Source organism: Coregonus lavaretus, assembly GCF_964263955.1.
Source record: "Coregonus lavaretus genome assembly, chromosome: 37".
NCBI lineage: Eukaryota > Metazoa > Chordata > Actinopteri > Salmoniformes > Salmonidae > Coregonus > Coregonus lavaretus.
Genome location: NC_140024.1, coordinates 13540502 through 13566879, shown reverse-complemented (window position 1 = coordinate 13566879; position 26378 = coordinate 13540502). Strand labels below are relative to the sequence as shown.

General features: G+C 41.9%; 1 protein-coding gene across 1 annotated transcript in view; it reads right to left on the bottom strand.

Annotated features, from left to right (window-relative positions):
* LOC311111537 (nuclear factor of activated T-cells 5-like) overlaps positions 1–24908 on the bottom strand; it is a 60081-nt gene extending 35173 nt beyond the window's left edge. Inside the window, exon 1 of the mRNA XM_084154282.1 lies at positions 24596–24908. Within this exon, the coding sequence (XP_084010408.1) occupies positions 24596–24668 (73 nt within the window). The 5' untranslated portion in view covers positions 24669–24908. The remainder of the gene's footprint in view (positions 1–24595) is intronic.
* Between the last annotated feature and the right edge of the window lie 1470 nt (positions 24909–26378).

Below are 26378 nucleotides of genomic sequence, written 5' to 3'. Positions count from 1 at the left end.
ATAATGACCATCATTTATGTTTGGAGGAAAAAGGGGGTAGCTTGCAAGCCGAAGAACACCATCCCAACCGTGAAGCACGGGGTTGGCAGCATCATGCTGTGGGGGTGCTTTGCTGCAGGAGGGACTGGTGCACTTCACAAAATAGATGGCATCATGAGGAAGGAAAAGTATGTGGATATATTGAAGCAACATCTCAAGACATCAGTCAAGAAGGTAAAGCTTGGTCGCAAATGGGTCTTCCAAATGGACAATGACCCCAAGCATACTCCCGAAGTTGTGGCAAAATGGCTTAAGGACAACAAAGTCAAGGCATTGGAGTGGCCATCACAAAGCCCTGACTTCAATCCTATAGAAAATGTGTGGGCAGAACTGAAAAAGCGCATGGGAGCAAGGAGGCCTACAAACCTGACTCAGTTACAGCAGCTCTTTCAGGAGGAATGGCCCAAATTCACCCAACTTATTGTGGGAAGCTTGTGGAAGGCTACCTGAAACATTTGACCCAAGTTAAACAATTTAAAGGCAATGCTACCAAATACTAATTCAGTGTATGTAAACTTCTGACCCACTGGGAATGTGATGAAAGAAATAAAAGCTGAAATAAATCAATCACTCTCTACTATTATTCTGACATTTCACATTCTTAAAATAAAGTGGTGATCCTAACAGACCTAAGACAGGGAATGTTTCCTAGGATTAAATGTCAGTAATTGTGAAAAACTGAATTTAAATGTATTTGGCTAAGGTGTATGTAAACTTCCGACTTCAACTGTACATGCTTGTGAATTGTTGCATTATTCAAGAGTGTAATATGGTTTGGTTGCATTATTCAATAATGTAATATGCTTTAGAAGAAAAGTTTGTCATTGTTGAATAGTTTGTGCTTTCTGGCTGGTGGCTACTGTGATATTTACGTTAAATTTGAGCTGCAGACAAAGAATGTCGTGTAGCCAGCTGCAACAAAATGTAAGGCAAGGATGTAATGTTTGAAAAGTAGAATTATCTTTCACCACCCCGCACCTCAGACCCTCCTTCATATTTCGTAGTGGGAATAGGGCCATAGTCAGCCCATACAAACAAGTCCTCCCTTTCACAATTATCATTTGAATATAATTTGCTTTTAGTGTCCTGGTAAAGCCCCTGCTGATACTTTATATATTTTACAACACAAAAAGCTCCATAGCTACTTTTCTCTTTATGATTGAGATTGCAACACCAGATCTGAATGAATCCATGCAGTCATGTCAAACTAGAATCAAATGAATGGCCTGCTGAGGGTTCTCTGAGAAGGAACCATCTTTTACTTTCAAACCTGAGACGGTAACACCTCAGGGATAAACAACTTCTATGGAAAAAATAATATGCCTAACAAGACTATGCAGGTCACAGCAAAAGCCCTGGCATGTCAATAAGAAGTGTTTCAGATCTGATTACAGTAGAGAGAGGAGGATTTACAGAGGACCTTTCTCCCTCGGACTCCCCCCTCAGGGCGAACGGGACACAGGGAGGGGAGCTAGAAAGCCTTAGGTCAACAACATGACAACACGTTTACTACCAGACCCTATTCATCTTCCACATATTATGGTATGAACTTACAGCGGCCATTACAGTCGCCTGACTCTCTGCCAACTGCCAGCTTTAATTACTTGCAGCTGAGTCCCGGGGTTTGGTGTGTGTGTGTATCAGATACTTAACCCTCCCATTGTTACCGCTGCCTGTCTACTACAGCCAAACCTGGGAAGCAAGCAGTGAAACCAGCCCACAGGCCTCGAGAGTCCCACAGCACTGCTCATTTTGGATGAGAACACAGTTTCCCACACAGAGGGGCCTGAAAATGACAAACTCCTCCGCCTCCTCCTCCCAGCTTCACGTTGCAGCAGCACAAGGGGACCTGGTGTGGTTTTAATGCCTCTATGTTACCTAACCTCCTCAGAAAAGAAAGGCATAAATAAACACACTTTCTCTCTAATTCTCTGAGTCTGCCCCTCCGTTTACCATTCCCTCTACCAGTCCTCCCTGGGCACACTGACGGCACATGTGGGAGCATGTGCACTCTGCACGGGGCCCTTCCAGTAAACAGAATGCAGACCGCACAGACAGAAAATATGTACTCTGCTCTCAGAGCTCTGCTCTCGAATCAGTGGCTGGCCTGTTTCAGTGTTTCCACAGTCCCAGGACTTTATAAAGAGTGAAAATTCCTATTCTGCTGCATAGTTTCCTCCCTCGCAAACAGAGCACAGTGCTTTCTTTTCACATCGCTAAACACGGTTTTCCTTTCGCATGGGGAAAAGAAAAACAAGGGTCAATATCATTAACTGGCAAAATAAACACATTGACCCGACACCATGTGTTGCCTCCATTCTAACACACTCTATATTCTTCCACCCTGTTTTGCTGTTCTGTGAATTTGATCAAGTCAGACGAGGATAACTTCATTTCCTCTCCTACTCTGACAGATGTCACAATTCAGAAATTGAATCAGTTCACAGTTCAAAAACTGAATTTAAGATGCCATTTCTCAAAGAAGAATGCTGTTACTATACATGCAATGATGATAGGGTTTAAATTATAATGAAGCTACAGGTACAATGTATTTAGCCTAACTCTGCCAAGCTTATGATCTACCACATGTAGCCTACTGTTCAAAGATTCACCTTCTTTAGAGGCAAATCCAGGCAAAGTTGATCAAAACGTCCACACAGTTAAATACCGTGCCCATACCATGCGCCACGCTTGTGTTCAGTTTTTACTGCACAACTCTATGTTGAAGTAAAAGTGTAAAGAGAGACCACTCACGATGGGAAAGGCAAGACTTACACTCCCATTCATTTCCCTCACATTCCTGCTGCTTGCTCTTACTAGCCCTGGCACCTGGGGCGTGGCACTGTGTTTTGGCTGAGTGACTGTTAACCCCCCTTCTGTCCCCCTCCCCTCCCTCCATTTGTCTTGTTACGGTGTACACAGACTCTTTTCTAACAGCTTGTTCAACAGGTTGGTGGCATTGACATTGGAAGCTTGTCAAGCAGAAATGGGGGCCATTGAGAAAAGCACAAACAGCCAAAGTAGGAGAAAGCTGCAGGGTGGCTACGCTACATTGTGGTGGGACACCATTAAATGAAGAGACACAAGGAAGGATAAAGAATAGGCTTACCTTCACAGCAGCACATCTGATATGCAACCCAGACAGGGAGAAACCCATTCAGAGGGCTGGCACCTGCAGTGAGCTATTTACAACGCTCCTGATATGTTTACAACCAAGCCTACATGAGGGCTGCCACTGACACCATAGCAACAAGGAACATGGGGGCACTTTCCATAAGAGAGTTGTCTCTTCTCATGAGCTAATGAGGAGAAAAAACAGACACACACTACCGGTCAAAAGGTTTAGAACACCTACTCATTCAAGGGTTTTTCTTTATTTTTTGTATTACTATTTTCTACATTGTAGAATAATAGTGAAGACATCACAACTATGAAATAACACATATGGAATCATGTAATAACCAGAAAAGTGTTAAACAAATCAAAATATATTTTATATTTGAGATTCTTCAAATAGCCACCCTTTGCCTTGATGACAGCTTTGCACACTCTTGGCATTCTCTCAACCAGCTTCACCTGGAATGCTTTTCCAACAATCTTGAAGGAGTTCCCACATATGGTGAGCACTTGTTGGCTGCTTTTCCTTCACTCTGTGGTCCAACTCATCCCAAACCATCAAAATTTGGTTGAGGTCGGGGGATGCAGCACTCCATCACTCTCCTTCTTGGTAAAATAGCCCTTACACCACCTGGAGATGTGTTGAGTCATTGTCCTGTTGAAAAACAAATTATAGTCCCACTAAGCCCAAACCAGATGGGATGGCGTATCGCTGCAGAATGCTGTGGTAGCCATGCTGGTTAAGTGTGCCTAAAATTCTAAATAACTCACAGACAGTGTCATCAGCAAAGCACCCCCACACCATAACACCTCCTCCTCCATACTTTACGGTGGGAAATACACATGCAGAGATCATCCGTTCACCCACACCGCGTCTCACAAAGACACAGCGGTTGGAACCAAATATCTCCAATTTGCACTCCAGACCAAAGGACAAATTTCCACTGGTCTAATGTCCATTGCTCGTGTTTCTTGGCCCAAGCAAGTCTCTTCTTCTTATTGGTGTCCATGAAGGCCTGATTCACACAGTCTCCTCTGAACAGTTGATGCTGAGATGTGTCTGTTACTTGAACTCTGTGAAGCATTTATTTGGGCTGCAATTTCTGATGCTGGTAACTCTAATGAACTTATCCTCTGCAGCAGAGGTAACTCTGGGTATTACATTCCTGTGGCGGTCCTCATGAGAGCCAGTTTCATCATAGCGCTTGATGGTTTTTGCGACTGCAGTTGAAGAAACGTTCAAAGTTCTTGAAATGTTCCGGATTGACTGACCTTCATGTCCTTAAAGTAATGATGGACTGTTGTTTCTCTTTGCTTATTTGAGCTGTTCTTGCCATAATATGGACTTGGTCTTTTACCAAATAGGGCTATCTTCTGTATACCCCACCTACCTTGTCACAACACAACTGATTGGCTCAAATGCATTAAGAAAGAAATTCCACAAATTAACTTTTAAGAAGTCACACCTGTTAATTGAAATGCATTCCAGGTGACTACCTCGTGAAGCTGGTTGAGAGAATGCCAAGAGTGTGCAAAGCTGTCATCAAGGCAAAGGGTGGCTATTTGAAGAATCTCAACTATAAAATATATTTTGATTTATTTAATACTTTTTTGGTTACTACGTGATTCCATGTGTTGTTTCATTGTTTTGATGTCTTCACTATTATTCTACATTGTAGAAAATAGTAAAAATAAAGAAAAACCCTTGAATGAGTAGGTGTTCTAAAACGTTTGACCGGTAGTGTATATCCGTAAATACAAACGCCAAAATAAAGAAGTTAGCCTACCATTACAGGTGGATATTTCAACAACTGCCAGAGTTACTGTAAATACTGCAGAATCAGCTCAGTAAGCAATGATAACCCATGTGTTAAAAAAAATATGTTATCGTTAAACGCCACCTACGGCCTCCCCTGACATCTAAAGCTGTCAAAGGATCTAGGCAGCCATCAATTCTATATTCAAATCAGGTGCTACTCTGGTATGAGCCCAGAGGGAGAACTCAACATCTTCGCAAAATGCACTCCTAACGGCAAACCAATACAAACCATTGAAGCACAATTCACATATGGCCCACCTACTTTGTAAAACATTGACACAGAAAAATATGATATTGAGTGATGAATGTTGAATGATGAGGTCAAAAGCGTCGTCTCAGATTTGTTCAACAGGAAGGAAGATGTTGCCATCCATGCGGCTTGATAAAATGTATGACTGAAACATGGTGAAATTGTTGCGACAAAAAAGAGGTGCTAATAGTTTTCACCACAGAAATGTCAACCAAAATCGGTAAAGAGAAACAAAAGTTATTTGACAAGTAAGCCTAACCTGTACACTGTGATTCTCACACCCAACAGTTACCTATATCAGCTAGAGTCCACTCAAGCCACATGAAAAAGGTTTTCCCAAAGACAACTGTGACAATCACAACTGTTGCCATGCCCTTGAGTCTCAATTTGGCCAACCTAACAGAGGCATGATTGAAATGAGCCTGACAACTAAGGGGTGGAGTGATAAAATGCTTCCACGGTATCACCCAACAGCAAATCTGTCCCCTTTCACGCTCTCCGGGAAAACTGGAGGGGTGGTGGAGAATGAATATGAGGGGTCGCCAGCTCTGGTATCAGGAATGCAAATGTTCACGTCCTTTACACACTATCAGTGTCACCATACAGTCATCAACCCTCATCTCTTGCTGCTGTGCCCACTTCCCAAACAGAGGTGTAAGCAAGGACCACACGGTCCAGTGACATCATTATAGACGTGGTCACCAGCACACCTCCAGTTTGGATAAAAGCACAACAGATAGACACAACTATTACTTGATGTTCTCTCCAACACACAGTTCCAGTCACAGACACAGAAGAAACTCCTACAGGTTTCCAATACACTGCCCCACCACACAGCTGAACTGGGGTCTCTATCTGTGCATAACCAAAGGAACATTCATATCTCCATCTAGGGTACCTGAACACTGGAAACCAAATGCAAATGAGAGCGACCAGCCACAATCTCTCAGTACCTGAGAAAAAAACGTAATGGCTTCTTTAATCCAATAGAGCAGGTCTGGTCTTCTCACCTACTTCCTAATGCATGGCAAGTGCCAGGTCCTGTCACCTAAGCCATCCACTGATGAATGTTTTACGACATTGCTCTCCATGGAATTGAATCCCAGAGCAGATATATTCTTCACACAGAGACAGAGAGGAATCAACCACCTGAAAGACAAAACAAACACAATGTGTGACTAACAACACAGGGGCCTATACCCTGAGCCTCCAGTCCACTTCCTCCGACGTTGGCAGGCTGTATCAATCTTGGAAGATTCAAAACCAACTCTGAGAATGTTAAAAAAGCTCACTATATCTCTGATAGGGTTGGTGAAATAGGCCTACCTAACTTAGACTGACATCTCCAGCTCAAATAAATTACTTAATGAGTGACAATTTGAGCCCAGTTGCAGTCCAATGTTTGGGAGGAGGCACAACAATAACTACATAACATAATTGTATTTGAATGGTAAATCTCCTGATAAACTGGGTATATTAAGATGGCATAGCCCTACTCACAATACATGTGAATGCATATTCAATTAGAGTGTGTGCATGCATTGAGTTATTGAGCTTGTTTTGGCTGATCAGTGGAGTCTATAGTGCTACAGATGACAATCTGTTTGCCTTCTATTTGGGACTTATATTAGCCTACTGATCAACAACATTTGCATAGAAGGACCACTCCAGCATGTCACGCCTGCATGGAAGGACATCATATAGGCACTGCTACTATGAGAACTAGCTCAATGGCGATTACATTTGCTACCAAGCCATATATGTGCATAATATATCTAACAGGGAGAGCGAGGGTATGAAAAAAATATTAAACGACAATGCAGATTCTGTCTGAATGGCTAAAATCTGACCATAGTTTGAGAAGTGAGAATGCTCACATATGCACTGATCTACAGATTTCTTGGTCCATAAACATGCAGTAAGATTCTTAGGTAGCTAAACCTATTGCCAACCTTTATTTAGCAATTTAAAAAAACACTTCCATCTTTCCCTATTACGACAATCATCTAATCCGACTATCAACTGTCAATTTATGGGTACGATTGCGTCTGGTCAGATTAGCACACCACACCAGTAAATAGCTAACGTTACACCGCAAGTCAGTTGGCTCGTTCCCGAACATGGCGCATGTTCAAAATGATATCCAGATAGCAGCTAATAGCCAACGTAGCTAGCTAATGTTATCTGATATCTCAGCACCATGTTTATCTAGCCAGCTAGCTAGCATAGTAGCTAATAATAGCTAGCTAGCCAACACGACATATGAAAGGGTCATTTATCGTAATCTTTGCTAACAGGTCACATAGCTATCTGCTTAGCTAGCTTGCTTATTGCATGTATGTCCGGGCACGTCGACAAAAGCCTTATTAGTGTATTCGCTAACTAAACAACAGGAATTCGATTTTGGTCACTTTGTCAATTCATCAATTTCTCAATACTGCACCTTACTGTTGGAGAATGAGCTAGCTTGCTGTTGATGATGATTTTCCCAGCTAGACATTCCTCGGCATTGTGCAGTGCTCGTGGCTCAGGCGGTGAGTGGTGGCTGGCATAGCGGAAGCTTTGCTATGTAGAGGCACTAATCGGCAAGGCCGATAGAGAAGGGCCGACAGCTGATAGACTAGAAAAGGCCAATATCGGCCCGATATATCTCTAGTTCTGTTAAGATTAATTTACCATAATCTAAATGTGATTTCTGTCATTCTGAGCACCGTGGGTGGACGCCATAATCAGGTTACGCACCCAATGCATATGGACCCGGTACATTTCTCAAATGTCCGGTAAATTAACATGCTGCCATTCAAATGTCCTGCGCCACTTTTTCCTAACGGAAACCCTGGTCTGTCTGTGCTGTGTTTACCAGTGGCTTCAGAGAGGAGAAACAGACACTGGGATAAGATGAAAGAAAGACTTCAGAAAGCTGTGGAATTCAAGCTATTTACACAAGCCAGCCCCCCCCCCCCCCCCCCCCCCCCACCCACGGGATGGGTTTACTGAACCAGGCCTTGCATTCCATCAGGTGTGGGCTGTCAGTCACAATAGGGTCCATCTGCTTATATCCATCTTGTTACTGCCCGTCTCATTCATAGGACACAAATCACAGGACTGCCATTCCCCCACTCCCCCATTATCACAAGGACGCTGCTTCACAGTGAGCTTAGTGTGCCAACATAGGCATTTCTCCAGCCAGTGGGAAAACCATGCATAGGCAACAAGGAGGCCTGTGGTCACTCAGCACGCACAAACACACTCACTGCATGACATCACCAAGCCAGGGCTACACTCAGAGCTTTTAGCTTCTCAGCCTCCCAAACAGGACAACAGAAAAACAACCAGCCATACAACACTGAAATTAGAGTTAATTTACCTCAGAGACTATTCGCACTTTAGAGATTAGATGCACTGACTAGTGATGGGGGAAGAAAAAAAAATGGATAGTTACATATCGGGATATCATTTTGGACGATATATCGTATTGTTTTGACAATATCGCAATATTATTTTTGTGCTAGTTGCACCAAAGTTCCAGTATTTTTCCTTCATGGCTTGTCTTCTTTTTAAATAGGGAGCACATTTTTTTCAGCACTTTTATTTCCATGAGTGATCAAAACTCGTTCTCTCATGGCTCTCTCTTGTCCCGCTGCAGAAGACATATGGTGAGCAATACGTTTGTAACATAGAACAGCAATAAAATGTAAATATCGAATTGCAATAGAATAGAGAGAACCGCAACATTTCGTATCCGCACCTAAATATCGTGATAATATTGTATCGTGAGGTCCAATATTATCACCCAACACTGCTGTTCACACACACAACACTGCTGTTCTACTATATAATATTTATTCCACTGCGTGACCAAGACACTATCCACTCTATATGTATAAATACAGTATAATACAGTCCATTATTACTATGCATACTACCTCTCTTATTAATTATATTACTTGTTATTTTTTCAGTATTATTGTTATTGACTGATGTACTGCATTGTTGAGGGAGCTAATCAAGAGGCCAGGGTTCCGGTCTGGAAGCACGCTTTTGACTTCACCTACAGTATTGCGTCGGTATTGCAGTTTAACTGAATCACAGCCAAGAAAGGCAGCCCCATAGAGAAGTCAAATTAGAAAATCCCTAATAAGAAACTTTAGTCATCACCTTTATGCACAAAATTATTCAAATAATTGTCGCTGAGGCCGATAGTTTTTCCATCACTCACAGCAGAAGTTATTAACATTTTATATTCTTGGTCTGAGGTCATGACCCCAGCTAACCAGGGGAAGTACCGGTTGTCTTGTTTAGCTGCCCATGTGCTCTGACAGAGTTCCCGGAGCAGGTTTGCACGATACTGCTGTCTGTCCAGTGCACACAGTGCTAATGCACAGGTGGAGTAGTCCCAGTAAGAAAGATGGCAGCAACCACGGAACGGTGTATGCGAACGCAAGTAGATTAAGTTGAAAACAACGGTCGGCCATCTTGGAGGCAGTCACTAGTTCATTTATACCTCAGTGGAGCTAGCACATAAGCATTTCACTTCACCTTTTATATCTGCTGTAAACTCTATACGTGACAAATCCAATTTGATTAGATTTTGATTTGGTTAAAAGACAAAAGGGCAATACTATGTACTAGGGCCGGGACGGTACCAGTATCACAATACTCGTTAGTATCGTGGCAAGGAAACAAAACACAAAGCAGATTTAACTTCTTTAGGAAAACAGCCCTAATGTTGGAGACAAACATCATTATGTTGTCATCCAGAGTCACATTTATTTATTTTCCAAGCTATAGCACACAATATTTTACATACAGCAGGTTTTTAAAGGACCAAAGAGTTAGGTCCGCTTCATGGTTTCATTTTTGTCATGGAAAAAATATTGCAATACTGTTATTGTCCCGGCCCTACTATTTATAGCCAGGATCATATGAAGGAGAAAAATGCATCTCTTCCCAAGTGAATGATTGATGAACAATGGTTAGTAGTTGAGGTTCTATCAGTACCAGCCATGTTGACATAGAAGAACTATGAAAGACTTCAAACCATTTACCCAGCAGCCCATGAAATCCACAGTCAAACGTCAGCTCTGTAGAGCATGGGGAAACAGAGACTCCTCTCCTACCATCCACCTATAAAGCCCAGGAGAGTTATTAGTAACATGCTTAAAAATAGCCTGCGGCGTCACAAGGCTACAAATTTGGAACCTTTGTGGATTTGCTCTTGATTTTGCTACGAGCGCATGTTGACTCTGCTGATAAGAATGTAGCAATAAGCTGATAAAATATTTGGCATTAACAATTTATGTTAGGAAGGGTTGTTTTGGCCTTGGGGGTTGGGGAGGGAGGTCGTTGATGCATTTAGAAAAATCGATAAACCTGAATATAACATAGGTTATTACTGAGCAGAGCACTATGAAGAACAGCAGTCAGAACAACCAAAATAAAACCAACTGTGTATTTACCTATTTTTATAATTTAACCCATGATGAGATAGCCTTGCTGTACACATTGACCACATTCCTGATTGGATTCTTCAGTTGGACCATGATGGGGCTGCATGGAGGGCTGTGTGTGGTGGTAGCAGTCTTTGCCCTGGCCAGTGCTGCACAGCAGTGCTAATTTGTTCTTCAGTCTCACCTCTCCCAACCAGACTAAGACCACACCTACAATATATTAATCACCTAAGAGGATTTGGAACAAAATCTAATTAAGGCTTTAGAATGTCTGCTGATTAATTCGAAATAACCATGGGAGAATGAAGCTATTATCACAGCAATGGTACAAGCCAACACCACAACAAATCAATAATTGATAGGAACTCAGTTTGCAATGTTTGTAGGCGAGGGTGTTATCCTGAGAAGAACAAAATTAATTAGGCTATATAATTTAGTTCAGCAGAATTGTTTTGTTGCTAAGGCTGTATTGAGGGGGATTCAAAACGATGAAGGACAATGAATGCTGTTCCAGATAAGTTTTGAGAAAGGTAGTAGCCCAATTTATTGCAACACAGATTGATTAAACAGGATACAATGCCATCAAGCAGATCCTGACAGAGGTCCTGAGATAAAATGTAATAATTCCTATCTCTAACCAGAAGCCGGTTCCATCCAGTTCAGAGCTTGGCAGTGGGGCACCGTCATACCTGATGATGACATCTGGTTTTCCCATTCACCAAAACCCATCTAACATTTCGTAATTTATCAGGCTGTGACTAAGAGGCAGTTCTGCGAAGGTAAAGTGATAACTAACTGTACTTCAGTGAAAGTGAACCTTATTATGCTCCCAATTTCAAGTTATTGAGACTTAAGAGGGGTAGCTAAGCTACTTACATAAAACGTCAAATATATGTTTTTTTAACGACAGGATGTTAGGGGGAAAAATAGGACACTGTCACTCCAAAGGTGCCATTCTTTCTGCCCCTACCTCCCTGGGAACTAACAGGTAACTCAGGAAAAAGGAATGAAAACACAGGAAATTGAGATTGCACAAGCGTTATGGTGCGCTGGAATGTTTGTCTCTTTATACCCCCCTGTGTAGTCACACAGCATTGCCGAAGCCCTTGACATACCCTTTGTGTATAATAATCTGCCGTTGGGCAAGCTCTCTGACACAGAGCACGTGTGGGTGTGGCAATGGCAGGAGCAGAGAGGGAGAAGAGAGAGGAGAGAGAGACAGCTTTAACAATAATCACAGGACTTTAAATAGCACTAAAGAGCAAGGGGTTATCTGAAAACTACCACAAGAGGAAAAGGCTTATGTCCTTTGGTTAAGATTGATGAACAATGCTCATTAGCGGTGGATCCAAGTGGGGCAGACATGTCACGAAGTCCACATAAGGAGCCATGCTCTTTGAGGCGGGACTACCAGAGCTGTAAGCCTACACTGAAACCTGACCTTGTCTCCTCATCTGCCAATGGAAAAGCTCCTGGCAGCTATGATTTAGCCCTCTAAATATTTAACATCTTTGTTGACATAAAAAAAGTGTGCATTTCGCTCTGGGTAGAAACATCAGAGGGATCAGAGCTCGGAGACGCTTTTGGGTTTTCACAGAAAGGTGTCACAAATCAGTCTCCTACGAGGGAGAGAGACAGCGAGAGCAGAGGGCGCCACAGCCAACCTCTCCCGCCTCTCACTGGTACAGCACCTGTGGCCAGAGAGGATTTAATAGAACACTAACCTCGGACACCCAGAACTAAAACCTTGCGTAATTGTGTCAGATGATCGATTAGGTTATAGGGAGAGACGTGTTCGATAACGTAGTAATGAGACTAGCAAAGTCTCCACCCCTCTAAACATAAACTCTCAGACAGTTTGGGGCAAGTTTACAGGCCAAATATCTCTTCCGCTTCTGAAATTCGAAAGATGCGAGGACCTGCTAAATCGTGATTTGTCCAAATGACCAGTGACAAAATCGGTGTACCTGAAAGCTCCTCGTAAAGGCGTCCGCATACTAGGTTCGGTTTGCTCCTAGCAGAACTCGGCTAGGCGAAGTGAACGTCTGTGCCTCGCATGATCCCTTAAAAAGACCTTAGCTTGAAAAATTTGAAAAAAGCGGCAATATTATTGTTTGTCCCTCTTGAGACGCTGTAGCAACAACATACCCAGTAACACTTCCTCAAAATAATTAATCTAAGATAAATCAAGAAATCTGTCATTCATTTTGAAGTTTTTGCAAAGGAGGTCTTAGTTGTGCAATTTCACATCTAGCTAAGATGTTTGGTGGAGTATTTCTTAAGTGAACAAAATTGGCATGAAAACTAGTTGTCTCTCGTTCAATGACAACAAACACTTTATTGAAAAATCCTGTCCATAGTTCCCACTCCTACTAGGAGTAGTACTGTTGACCAATCACTGACGAAGTGGAGCAGACTTCGGCTACCGAACTTCGACTTACCTCAAGAACATTTTTTGTGCGCGTGAACAGATGAAAAAAAAACCTGCCAAACACCAAAACTTCACTGAATTTTGTCATAATATATCCGCAGAATGTTTCGATAGGGAAGCATGCAACAGGCTTTAGTCGTCGCATCACACAGTCTGTCGACAGCTGCTATTACCATTTATGTTACGTTCATCTGTCGACACGAGATTTATGAAATACTGAAAACGTGAGAATTAGTCTACCACCGGAGTTCAACTGTGGGCACAGAGTATCACTGTATACAGTAGGATCTGTCTCTGAGACAAAAGCCAAGGGACAGTGTTGAGACTAGGCATTCGTATCGCCCAATTTAAGGCCCTATTTGGTCAGAGACTATGCTGTTAAGTGCATAGGCCTACATAAGGCCCACATTTATTTCTTTATAGTTACTGGCAGTAGCTGAAATCAAATAGTGTCATGTTCTGATTTCCAAAAATAAGCTACAACTGGGGAACGTGCACATCATTTGGCACAAGATTAAGATAACTTTATTTGTCAATTGTACAGAAGGTCTAACAGAAATGTGACTTCTGCTTTATCCCAACCCCTCCAAAAGACACATACAGGTTGGAGAGGTTGGAGCAGGGGGGCTGTCACACTGTGCGCCCGTGGAACAGTTGTTGTGGGGGGTTAAGTGCCTTGCTCAAGGACACAACGGTAGGCAATGGCATCTAGGATACCAACAACCCTCCAATTGCCTGGCTCACTTTCAGCCAGATTTTTTCCCTGTCAGACCCGGGATTCAAATGGGCAACCCTCCGGTTACTGGCTCGCCTCTCTAAATGCTAGGCTACCTGCCGCCCGATGTGTCATTCTTCCTGCACGATTGTGTCATTCTTGAATTGTCCCCAACAGACAACTGATCTGGGCATCCTTCCAGTAGCTCCTAAAACAGGGTTTCTGAAATAAGAGCCCTATGTAATCAATTAGAGTCACATGAGACCAAAGTCTTGATGTTCACTAAATCACAAATAGCATTTAACAGTACTGATAAAAGCCACGCTTTTAAAAACTCAATGAGGCGAGGCACTCAATTCACAGCAGTGACTATGATTGTATTAATACAAACCATCCAACAACAGGGACTGGTGTGTCGATCATTATGGGATACTGATGTTTTGAGAAAGGTAGGCATTAACCAACTGGCCTTGTTGTATTGCCAACCTCTTGACATGCTTTATAAAGACTGTAGCCCTGCAACTATTGTGGCTTTTGCTCTACATATTTTATCACGCTCATCTGACCTAGTATTCCCTTGCCAAATTATGATCAGGGTGTCTATGACACTGCCTACAGTGTTCTGCAGTCATTTTAAACATTGATTAATGAAACCCTCATAGCATAATACCGTCAGAAATCTGTCAATTTGATATTTTTACATTTACATTTTAGTCATTTAGCAGACGCTCTTATCCAGAGCGACTTACAGGAGCAATTAGGGTTAAGTGCCTTGCTCAAGGGCACATCGACAGATTTTTCACCTAGTCGGCTCGGGGATTAGAACCAGCGACCTTTCGGTTACTGGCACAAAGCTCTTAACCACTAAGCTACCTGCCGCCCCATGATATGAGAACAAGAGTGATGATAACCACTACACAACCTTGCAAGGTGAAATGACAAGTGTTGATGTTATTATCAGTGACTGTTGCTAGGGGTGCTAGGAGGTTAAACTGCTCATGCATAGGATGGTTAGAGCTGAAACAAAGTCACGGTAAATACTGGAAGAGGTAATGTTTCGACCTGAGGCCTGTTACTCCTTTTTACTGAGGTTTGGTTAGTGTTAACCATTAACCTCCTGAGTGTTTCTAAAAAGGAAGTTATGGGGGAAAGCAGTGCTGTTTCTATGCATAAGTGGCCGCTTAGGGCCCCGCGGCCGATATGGGGCCCCCAACCAAAAAGGAAGGAAGTATTCCTCGTCATGTCAGTCAGTCAATAAGCCCATGTCAGCTAATAGTTTATAGACTGCTAGGTAAGTTAGTCTAACCAGCGATCTAAACCTTGTAGTAATCATGAATTAGTGACTGGGCACTCAAGGCACATGCCCAGGGGTCTTGACCTCTAGGGGGCCCCCATTGATTTTGATATTCACTCTCTCTCAGATATCATATGAACATGGCATAAGTCATGGCAAAATGTGTAGGAACTGCAGGAAATCAGCTTTAAAACTACTATTTTTTCTTTCAACCCCCATGGCAAAATGACTAGAATTGCATGAAATTAGTTTTTAAACTGCTAAATGTTCTCTCTGCCCCATGGACTTCGTTTTAGAAATGCAGAACATCTCTATGCCCCATGGCAAAATGTGTAGAATTGCTTGACATTAACTTTAAAGCTGCAATTCTCTCTCCACCGCCAAGAGGGGGGGCACTAAAATATGTTTTGCCCGTGAGGTGGCAGGGCCTCCCCAACCAAATATCGTTTAGGGCCCCCAAAAAGCTAGAAACAGCCCTGCTGTTGCGTCATAAAATGGATTTAAGATCCATCAGTGAAGCCTTAATGTACAGCCTGGTTTGAAGTAGGCTAGTGTGTTGAGGGAGAGGACTGTGCGATCAAATTTCATTGCTCAAAACAAGTCCGCTCACGTTTTTGCATACACCGCTGTAATAACTCAGCTAGTGTTGACAGCTCTTGTTCATTGACAACATTGTACGCTGAGAGCATAAGAAGCATTTAAGAACCTGTTAAGCATGTTGGCCCCAGACCCAATACATAGTTCGAACAATAACATTGGGTGAAAAAAAGTAGGCTTTTGGTCAACCTATCATCTACCAGAAATCGTGTTGTTTTCACATATAGATGAAGGACTTTAATTTGATCACACTTTTGTTGCTGAGAATTTTCTTGCGCCGCAGGAAATGCAGATTGTGATTTACAGAAATTCACTGAAAACCCACACTAACACAAAGTTAAATTAACAGTATTCCACGTTTCATGTAGCCTCACTTTGACCAGCTAATAGCCTAACCACCGATCAAGCAACATTATGGACTAAACGTTCAAATCCTTTTGCTGCAGGACTATTTTGCTGTGGCAATACAGGTCAATTTAAGATCCCATACCTGTAACTGTCATCTGTATTTGCTCTTTGAACCAAGAGAAAGGACTACCACTCTCAGCCATGTCAACACAGCGGACGCGATGCCAACCCATTTCCTTCCATGTTGGTGGTGACATACAGCTTTCAATATGCAGACAAGCATATCAGCAATGAGCGATTCAGAAATAACAGAGCATTTTGGTAACCACTCGATGGATTCACAACAAAGAGAGACCCAGACCCATAGATAAAAAAGACTAGGGCCTAAGATATAGTTTGACATTGAACATTCCTTTTGCCTAAAGTACACCGCAACTTTATTAACCATTATTTTTTTTTAATAGTTCTGGATTAAGCTAATCCTAGAGAAGGAAATGGACTGAAAAATACCTGCCATATTTCAAAATGTCCAGACCACACTGTAAAGTAGGCCTATCTATGTACATGAAGAATACCAATAGCCTTTGGATACAAAACCAAAACAATCCATTCATTAATAGTCTCATTCACATTTAGTTACGTTACAGCCTTATTCTAAAATGGATTAAATAAAACAATTTCCTCAGCAATCTACACACAATACCCCATAATGACAAAGTGAAAACAGGTTTTTAGAAATGTTTGCAAATGTATTAAAAATAAAAATACCTTATTTACATAAGTATTCAGACCCTTTGCTATGAGACTCGAAATTGAGCTCAGGTGCATCCTGTTTACCATTGACCATCCTTCAGATGTTTCTACAACTTGATTGGAGTCTACCTGTGGTAAATTCAATTCATTGGACATGATTTGGAAAGGCACACTCCTGTCTATATAACGTCCCACAGTTGACAGTGCATGTCAGAGCAAAAACAAAGCCATGAAGTCGAAGGAATTGTCTGTAGAGCTCCGAGACAGGATTGTGTCGAGGCACAGATCTGGGGAAGGGTACCAAAAACATTTCTGCAGCATTGAAGGTCCCCAAGAACAGAGTGGCCTCCATCATTCTTAAATGGAAGAAGTTTGGAACCACCAAGACTATTCCTAGAGCTGGCCGCCCGGCCAAACTGAGCAATCGGGGGAGAAGGGCCTTGGTCAGGGAGGTGACCAAGAACCCGACAAGATTCTCTGGTCTGATGAAACCAAGATTGAACTCTTTGGCCTGAATGACAAGTGTCACGTCTGGAGGAAACCTGGCACCATCCCTACGGTGAAGCATGGTGGTGGCAGCATCATGCTGTGGGGATGTTTTTCAGGATCGAGGCAAAGATGAATGGAGCAAAGTACAGAGAGATCCTTGATGAAAACCTGCTCCAGACCTCAGACTGGGGCGAAAGTTCACCTTCCAACAGGACAACAACCCTAAGCACACAGCCAAGACAACACAGGAATGGCTTCGGGACAAGTCCCTGAATGTCCTTGAGTGGCCCAGCCAGAGCCCGGACTTGAACCCGATCGAACATCTCTGGAGAGACCTGAAAATAGCTGTGCAGCAACGCTCCCCATCCAACCTGTGATATTTCCATACATTTGTTTTTATAAATTAGCAAAAATTTATAAAAACCTGTTTTCACTTTCTCATTATGGGGTATTGTGTGTAGATTGATGAGGGGAAAAAACAGTTTGATCAATTTCAGAACAAGGCTGTAACCTAATAAAATGTGGAAAAAGTCAAGGTGTCAATACTTTCCAAAGGCACTGTACAGTATTAAACGATTTCGCCTATTTTATGACAATATTCCTAAAGCAGTAGTCTACGCCTAAAGAGACTAAATCATATGATGGTTCTTCAAAACCAAATCCAGCGGATTTATCTACATGTAATTAGGCATTGAGACAGGCATCCACTTTGGCAGAAAGATACTGTTACCTTACACATGCCCTTAACTAACCCACTGTAGATCCTTATAGCCTAACTCGCTGACACGGATGGCCCTGTAACAGCCCTCTGTGACCCTTTTACCTATAGCCCCCCAGCTGGCATTCTCCTACTATACCCTGCATGGCTTATTATAACCTGGTGTTTGAGAGGAAAACACCTTCTGTACCTCTTGAAACGCAAAACAATATATATATTTTTTTAGACTTTAGAGCCTCCTAATACCATTAATAGAAACACAAGCAACCATCCAGTGAACAAGGAGATCATTTCATAAGGACAGGTCTGAGAAATTAGAACCTAGGCCTTATTCTGCACAACATCAACAGAAGGCTTTAGGGCATGTTTCAAATGTGTGCCTGGGTAGTACTGTGAAACTGACACCGTCAACTGCTGTGATTAGGCTAAATGAAATTGTGTAGCGCAGAAAAAGAGTGGGAGAGCTGATTTTATTTTAGATTCCGGCCTCTCTCTAAATCCATGTTAATCCCAAAGGTTAAAAAGAGAGATCACTAATCTGTCCTTTCTCTGTGTATGCCATTCAGATTTGAGGTAGAAGTGCAAGCACAGGAGTGTGGAACTGAATGTTTGTGCATCGGTTTTAAAAGAGAGAGGAGATTGGTATTGTAGTCTCATTGTTCCAATCAGAAAGTCAAACATTTCAAATTATTATCAAGAATCTAATCAAAAACTGGCTGCATTTGTTGTCCCTCTGAGGTCTTTGGTGTTTCATCATCATAAATATATTAGCATTCAAGGCAATCAAATATTTTGAAGCGCATGCCGCCAAGTTTGTTTAACATAGCAGAGTCAATATGAATTGAGCGCAAGCACAGGTTTACACACAAAGCAGCCCGCTCCCCTTGTGATGGTTAATGATTGACCCTATGGGCTCTGGTGGGCCAGTTTAGTAGAGATAAAGAGGGCCTCTCCCAAAGGGAGATCTGTGGTCCAGGGTAGGACAAAGACATCAATACTGACAGAAAGCATCACTGTGAAATGCAGTCATTAAGACAGGGACCAGGCTCTCTAGGACTGAGCTCTTAAGCTTACCAAAACCACAGGGCTTGTAAATTGGGCCAACCAGTTAGCTTAACAGTGAAGTGAGTGTTCAGGAGTAAAGGTTTCATTGTGTGGCTGGCCATTTCAAATATCTTGCCTTATAATCTACCAATTCCATTTGACTTCTAATGGCAGTTACACCTTCTCATAAAATGCCTGTCACATTGCAACTTGACAAGGCAAGCTAGTGATGGGGGTAAAAATCTACAGTTACATATCGCAATATTATTTTGGACAATATTATATCAATACTTTGACTCCAAGTATCGATTTTGCTAGGTAGCATTAGCCAACGCTAGTCGGCTGTACCTGCGCCAAAACTCCAGTATTTTTCATCCTATAACTTGTTCTCAATCTTCTTTAAATAAATATTGAGCCAACATGTTTCAGCACTTTTATTATCATGACTGATCAAAACTAATTATCTCATGCTCCCTCGTCTCTCTGCAGCAAACACATAGTGAGCAAAATACATTACAAAACCCACCTGAACTGCCTTAATATCTACATATAGACTACGTGAATTATGACTAAAAACAGATGTCATAGAAGAGGTGTAATAGAAATAGAAGTGTTTCATCTCTAGGGCATTCTGCCATGGTTCAGGACAGCAGAGAAACGGCCATATGCTTGGCTCCATCTCCAAAGCAGCGTTTGCAGTGATTCACTGCCTCATTAGAGAGCGTGCTCCTAGAGGCCCCAGAACTTTCTGAGCCAGAGGGGAAACACCACAATATGATCATCATCTGTCCATAAAGGACAGAAAATAAAAGTACAGTATGATGACACAACCTCACGCAGCCATGAGGTAAAAACAGCTGTCTGCTCCAACTTCCATGTAAGCTGTGAATGTTTCATGTTTTCGACTCAGGCAAACATTGCATACAAAACAATCAACAAGTTTAAGAAAAGTAATGTAGTGTCAGTGTTTCAATTCACATACATTTCTATCCTTTAACAGGATGAAAAGGATGAAAATCCTTATTCATCAAAGAAGTCCATGTACAGTTTTATACCAGCCAAAAAACATTGGAACAGATGTAGCCTACCTACAAGGATTTAGGTGTTTGACAATTGATTTAACAAACTACCACTTATAGCCTAAAAATTTGGTTTTGAGAGTCAACAGAACATTTGACGTTCATTGCACTCTGTCCTGTCTGTTTAATGCTTATCACCATGCCTCAGCTGCCAGCAACATCTGCTTTATCATCCTAGTGTGAAACTTATATTACTTTAGCTGCAATAAATATGTAATGTTTGTGTATATACAGTGAATTCAGAAAGTATTCAGACCCCTTCCCTTTTTCCACATTGTTACGTTACAACCTTGTTTTAAAATTGATTAAATTATTTTTTCCCCTCATCAACCTCCACACAATACCCCATAATGACAAAGCGAAAACAGGTTTAGAAATTTTTGCAAATGTATTAAAAATTAAAAACTGAAATACCTTATGTACATAAGTATTCAGACGCTTTGCTATGAGATTCAAAATTGATGTTTTCAGCGGCAGGGACTGGGAGACTAGTCAGGATCGAGGGAAAGATGAACGGAGCAAAGTACAGAGAGATCCTTGATGAAAACCTGCTCCAGAGCGCTCAGGACCTAAGACTGGGGGTGAAGGTTCACCTTCCAACAGGACAACGACCCTAAGCACACAGCAAAGACAACGCAGGAGTGGCTTCGGGACAAGTCTCTGAATGACCATGAGTGGCCCAGCCAGAGCCCGGACTTGAACCCGATCGAACGTCTCTGGAGAGACCTGAAAATAGCTGTGCAGCGACGCTCCCCATCCAACCTGACAGAGCTTGAGAGGATCTGCAGAGAAGAACGGGAGAAACTCCCCAAATACAGGTGTGCCTAGCTTGTGGTGTCATACCCAAGAAGACTCAAGGCTGTAATCGCTGTCAAAGGTGCTTCAACAAAGTACTGAGTAAAGGGTCTGAATACTTATGTAAATATTATGTTTCAGGTTGTTTTTTTTGGAGATGCAGAGATTAGTTTTCATACAAGTGGTTTCAGTGTCAATATGTTCTAGTCCATCAAAATGACACATGACATTTTGTTATGTCAATGCTTGTAAAACTCAGTAAACTATGAGTAATTTGGGTAATGAGTAAAAACAGACAATGGAAACACAGTGTCTCATTTAAATTTGAGCGTTTTCAACCTCTCAAAAAGTTTACAGGGCAGCAATTGAGGAAGCTCTCTCTCCCTCCAATTCCCTACTTTCCCTTCTTATTACAAAAGTGGATAAACTTCCCCTAAGCCAGCACAAACTCTTTTGGATTACGATTATGTAAGCAGTCTAGAGAATCATAAATCTGGAGAGCAAAACTAATAGCTTTTTTCTCCAAGCTGATGCCCGGTCACTCACTCCACCCTTAAAAGTAGTGAAACAGAAAAATAGATAGCCCTGTGAGCCCACTATAATGATAGCCATCTGTAGCTCCTCAAAGAAGCAGACTTTCAGTGAAGAAACTAGGCCTAGCCTAATCATTTTCATATTCTGACATGGGGCAGTCCATTACAGCCTCAAGTCAAGCCAACTCAAGTTAACCCATTTATGAGCAACTCCCTGACATCAGTCAAGAGGATGATTAAGTAATTTTTATGAAGACATTTACATTTTAGTCATTTAGCAGACACTCTTATCCAGAGCGACTTACAGTTAGTGAGTGCATACATTTTCATACATCACTTTAAACCTGGCTTAACAGCAACTGAGGAATGCGCCACTCTTCACTCCGCTGGCTTTTAAGTCACACTGATTAAGGGTGGCTCTTTGACCCCCTCTGGGCTTCAGTCTGCCACCTCTCCAAAACTGTTGGGCCTATGACATTTAGACTACCCTCAGCAAATCTGAGCCACAGAAACAGTGTGATCGTTTGTGCAGAGATTACTCTTGGCATGCAGCCTCTGTGGTCACTGGCAGCAGCCAGCCAGGTAGAGGATTAACAGCACTACACAGCACGGTCAGACACATCCACTTCTTTACTTCAGCACCTTCTGTTATAGACCCTAACAGAACTATCCCTTTATACTTTAGGTTACCCAGATTCTTGTGAATTCAGTTGAAAAACACAGTCAGTCTTATGGTTACCCTCAGCAAACCACAAACATACCAAAGACACCAGAAAAACATACCCACTGTTTTTCTCCTTTCTCAGTTGAGGGAACATGCAGCTTAAGTTATGCAGTATCTATCTTTGAAAGTAGGCAATGAAGACTGAAGAGTCCTCTAAAATGCTAAGGCACTCAGGACGCAGGTCCAACACTACACCAGCAGAGTCCCTACTTGTCCAATATTGTGATTGAAGTTGAATACTTACATGCACCCTCGGGACTGACTGCATGAAAATGCTGGTAACTGTATGGTAATTAGGGGTTTGATAAAGATACCAGGATAAATGTTTAATTTATCTTGGACTAAATTGCACAGAGATTACTGGGGTCCTGTACTAGGAACCAAAGATGCGTGTATATTTACAAACAGAATATATATCTCTGCAGTATACTCAGGAAATTAAAAACATGTTTTCAGGAATGGGTCACAAAAAAGTTCTGATTTTAATAAAGACTGCATTTTCCACTTTGTAGGGGATTTGAGGGAGTAAAAAATAGACAGGGGCTAGCCTAAGTCCACTGGCTGTTTGCTTCACAATTCACTTTTACTGTGAAATTGGACATGTTTAATACTGTTGTTTGTCAAAGGGCTTATAGATATGTTGTTGAAGTGCTGTATTGAGACATATTGCCAAACCATATGAAAAAGAGATTTGGAGGATGAATCAGTGTACCTGGCCCTGGGTATTGCCAACATAACATCACACCCTTGGAAAAACAAAAGTTGCTCTGAAACGGTTGTCAATTTGCCACACAAATAGCACATGACCTTTAAGCAACTACAGTGTGAGATACTTAATGACATCTCAAATTCTACACTCTCACCTTTGACTGTGCAGCAACCCACTCCTCTCGTTGACTCTGCTCTTTGCTGCAGATCTCCTGCAACCCCAGTTCAGCTCTGCTGTTGCATCAGTCAGGAGGACTGGCATGCTGCTGCAGAGACACCCCAAACTGTTCAGCCAACCAGTGCACTCTCCCTTGGCTGTTGTTCAGTGGGACTAGGCCATGGTGAATAGATTCTATTTAGAGCTACGACTATACCATAAAATAGGGCCTCTACCTATATTGTACTCTAGTATCTGCCTCTTTTTTTAAATCACCATCTGAGTGATGAGTGTGTTTGTTTAAACATTAAATATTTAAATGACTGCTGGCACAGTGTTGGTAAACACTTCCACTGAATACATGAATGGCTTTCAACATAGGGTATCAGGAATTAACCATTTTTGTGTTGTGACCTCAATGAGGCAGCCTTTATCCTTTCACACTCATGATAGCACAAAAAATATGTGTAGGGTATGGGACCATAAACACAAATTGCTTTATTACCATCATTACATGTTTTAAAAAAAGATAGTGTAGTCATTTACCAGCTGAATAAAATGCCTAGTTGACTTATGACGAACAACAGTAACATGTTGACATTGCATCAAGGTAAGCAGCTTTTGGTCCATTATCAGATACATGTCTTTATATCATATAAAGCTACATTGAATGGTATCAAAATCGTATCATGTCTTACATTCATAAGACTAGCCTATTATTAAGAGGCAATTTTCTATTTTCTTATATAAATCTACACATGGCTCTAATACATAACAGATCACTTGGCCAATGCCTACTAATATTTTCTAGACTGCAGGAATGCAAACAATTAGGCTAGATCTGCCAAATAAGTCCTCACCTTTGTAAGGGGGACAAATAATAAACTGGGTCAAAAGGGTAAATGTGCCATGTGCCATTGTGTATGAAATTGACAGGATGTTAGGCAACCTATCTCCTTTTTTAAATGACATAGTCGTCGAAAATACATAGAGGAAACAAACATGCTTCAACTAGCTTTAGTGTTACAGCAAATATTCTAATAATAATAAAAAAAAGATGTACGTGTGACGTTGCACTGATGGTGCTTTCAAGACAACTGGGAACTTGGAAAAAACGCGGTCAAATCATGACATCAGTGATCTTCAGGTCGGAAAGTCGGCGCTCTAGGAAGATGCCTGAGTTTCCAACTTAGAATTCCGGGTTGGATGACCCTTCAAACCAATTTTTCCCCAGTCGGAGCTCGTCTTTTCCGAGTTCCCAGTTGTCGTGAATGCACTGAAGTCGGATATTTCCGAGTTCCCAGTTGTTCTGAACACGGCATTAGCTATAGCTCTACTGTTTAGATGCAATGCCAAAGCGACGTAGAGGGATGCGGTGCGCTGGCGTTCACGCCGACCGGGGCGGAAAAAACAGCACGACAGCGCTCTCACAAAACACATGTACGAGAATAACAACAGCGTATATCAACGAAAATAACTAAAACACAGACAAGAAAAGAGGACAGTTTCTGCTTAATATAAAATAGATGTATTACCTTTGGAATATAGGGATTTGGGGGAATTCAGGTCGAGATCCGCGCTGAGTAGAGATATAAAATCAGAGGGCATCGCAATGCCTCTGAAGAAGAGGGGAAATCGGACCCCCTCAGATGTGAACGTCGCTGAGCAAGCAAGCTAGAAATACATATTTCTCTGACACTGAATTAATGGTAAATAAATACTACTGACAACAAACAAAACTCTATTTGACATATAGACTATGTATAGCTTGAACCAGTCGTTATTAGCCTGTGTAACACGCTTCTTTCTGACTCCGTTACATGCGTGTTCGTCAAATGTGTTCAGTTCGTCTATTTTCTGGACAGCCCCGCCCCCCCATGACGCAAACCCGTCATTCAAGATAAGACAGTAGCCACTGGACAATAATCTGTCACATGATTGTAGGCCTACAACTAGTCTGAAATTTGCATAATTGAAAGTGTAAAAACTCTAGGCCTACTCAAATAATAAGGGATCATTTCCATTCTTGCATTTGGTGATCTCCCCCTAATTTCAATGTAGTTCTAGGATAATGCACAAGCAAATGGTCCTGATGAGATTGTTCACAGCTTTTCTTTCTTTCTTTCTTTCTTTCTTTCTTTCTTTCTTTCTTTCTTTCTTTCTTTCTTTCTTTCTTTCTTTCTTTCGGGCATAGTGGATATAAGTCATGTAGGTGCATCCACTATTTCTGACGTGTTTTGTCATATATATGATATTATATTAGTAAACAAAGACTGTGGCACTGCAACTCCTATAACTTTAAAAAGTAACAGCACACAACTCCTTCTTGGATATTATCGTGGACTTCAGGAAACAGCAGAGGGTGCACCCCTCCTATCCACATCGACGGGACCGCAGTGGAGAAGGTGGAAAGCTTCAAGTTCCTTGGCGTACACATCACTGACAAACAGAAATGGTCCACCCACGCAGACAGTGTGGTGAAGAAGGCGCAACAGAGCCTCTTCAACCTCAGGAGGCTGAAGAAATTTGGCTTAGCACCTAAAACCCTCTCAAACTTTTACAGATGCACAATTGAGAGCATCCTGTCGGGCTGTATCACCGCCTGGTACTGCAACTGCATCGCCCGCAACCGCAGGGCTCTCCAGAGGGTGGTGCGGTCTGCCGAACACATTACCGGGGGCAAACTACCCGCCCTCCAGGACACCTACAGCACCCAATGTCACAGGAAGGCCAAAAAGATAATCAAGGACATCAACCACCCGAGCCACTGCCTGTTCACCCAGCTATCATCCAGAAGGCGAGGTCAGTACAGGTGCATCAAAGCTGGGACCAAGAGAATGAAAAACAGCTTCTATCCCAAGGCCATCAGACTGTTAAATAGCCATCACTAGCACATTAGAGGCTGCTGCTGCCTAATGAAATCACTGGCCACTTTAAGAAATGGAACACTAGTCACTTTAATAATGTTTACATATCTTGCACCACTCATCTCATATGTATATACTGTATTCTATAATATTCTACTGTATCTTAGTCCATGCCGCTCTGTCATTGCTTGTCCATATATGTATATATTCTTATTTCCATTCCTTACTTAGATTTGTGTGTATTGGGTATATGTTGTGAAATTGTTAGATATTACTTGTTAGATATTACTGCACTGTCGGCGCTAGAAGCACAAGCATTTCGCTACACCCACAATAGCATCTGCTAAACAGGTGTTAACATGTGACAAACAACATTTGATTTGATTTGATATTAGAGTATAATGAAGGATCAAGGTTCTATGATATGCATCTCATAAGGCCAAACTATCTG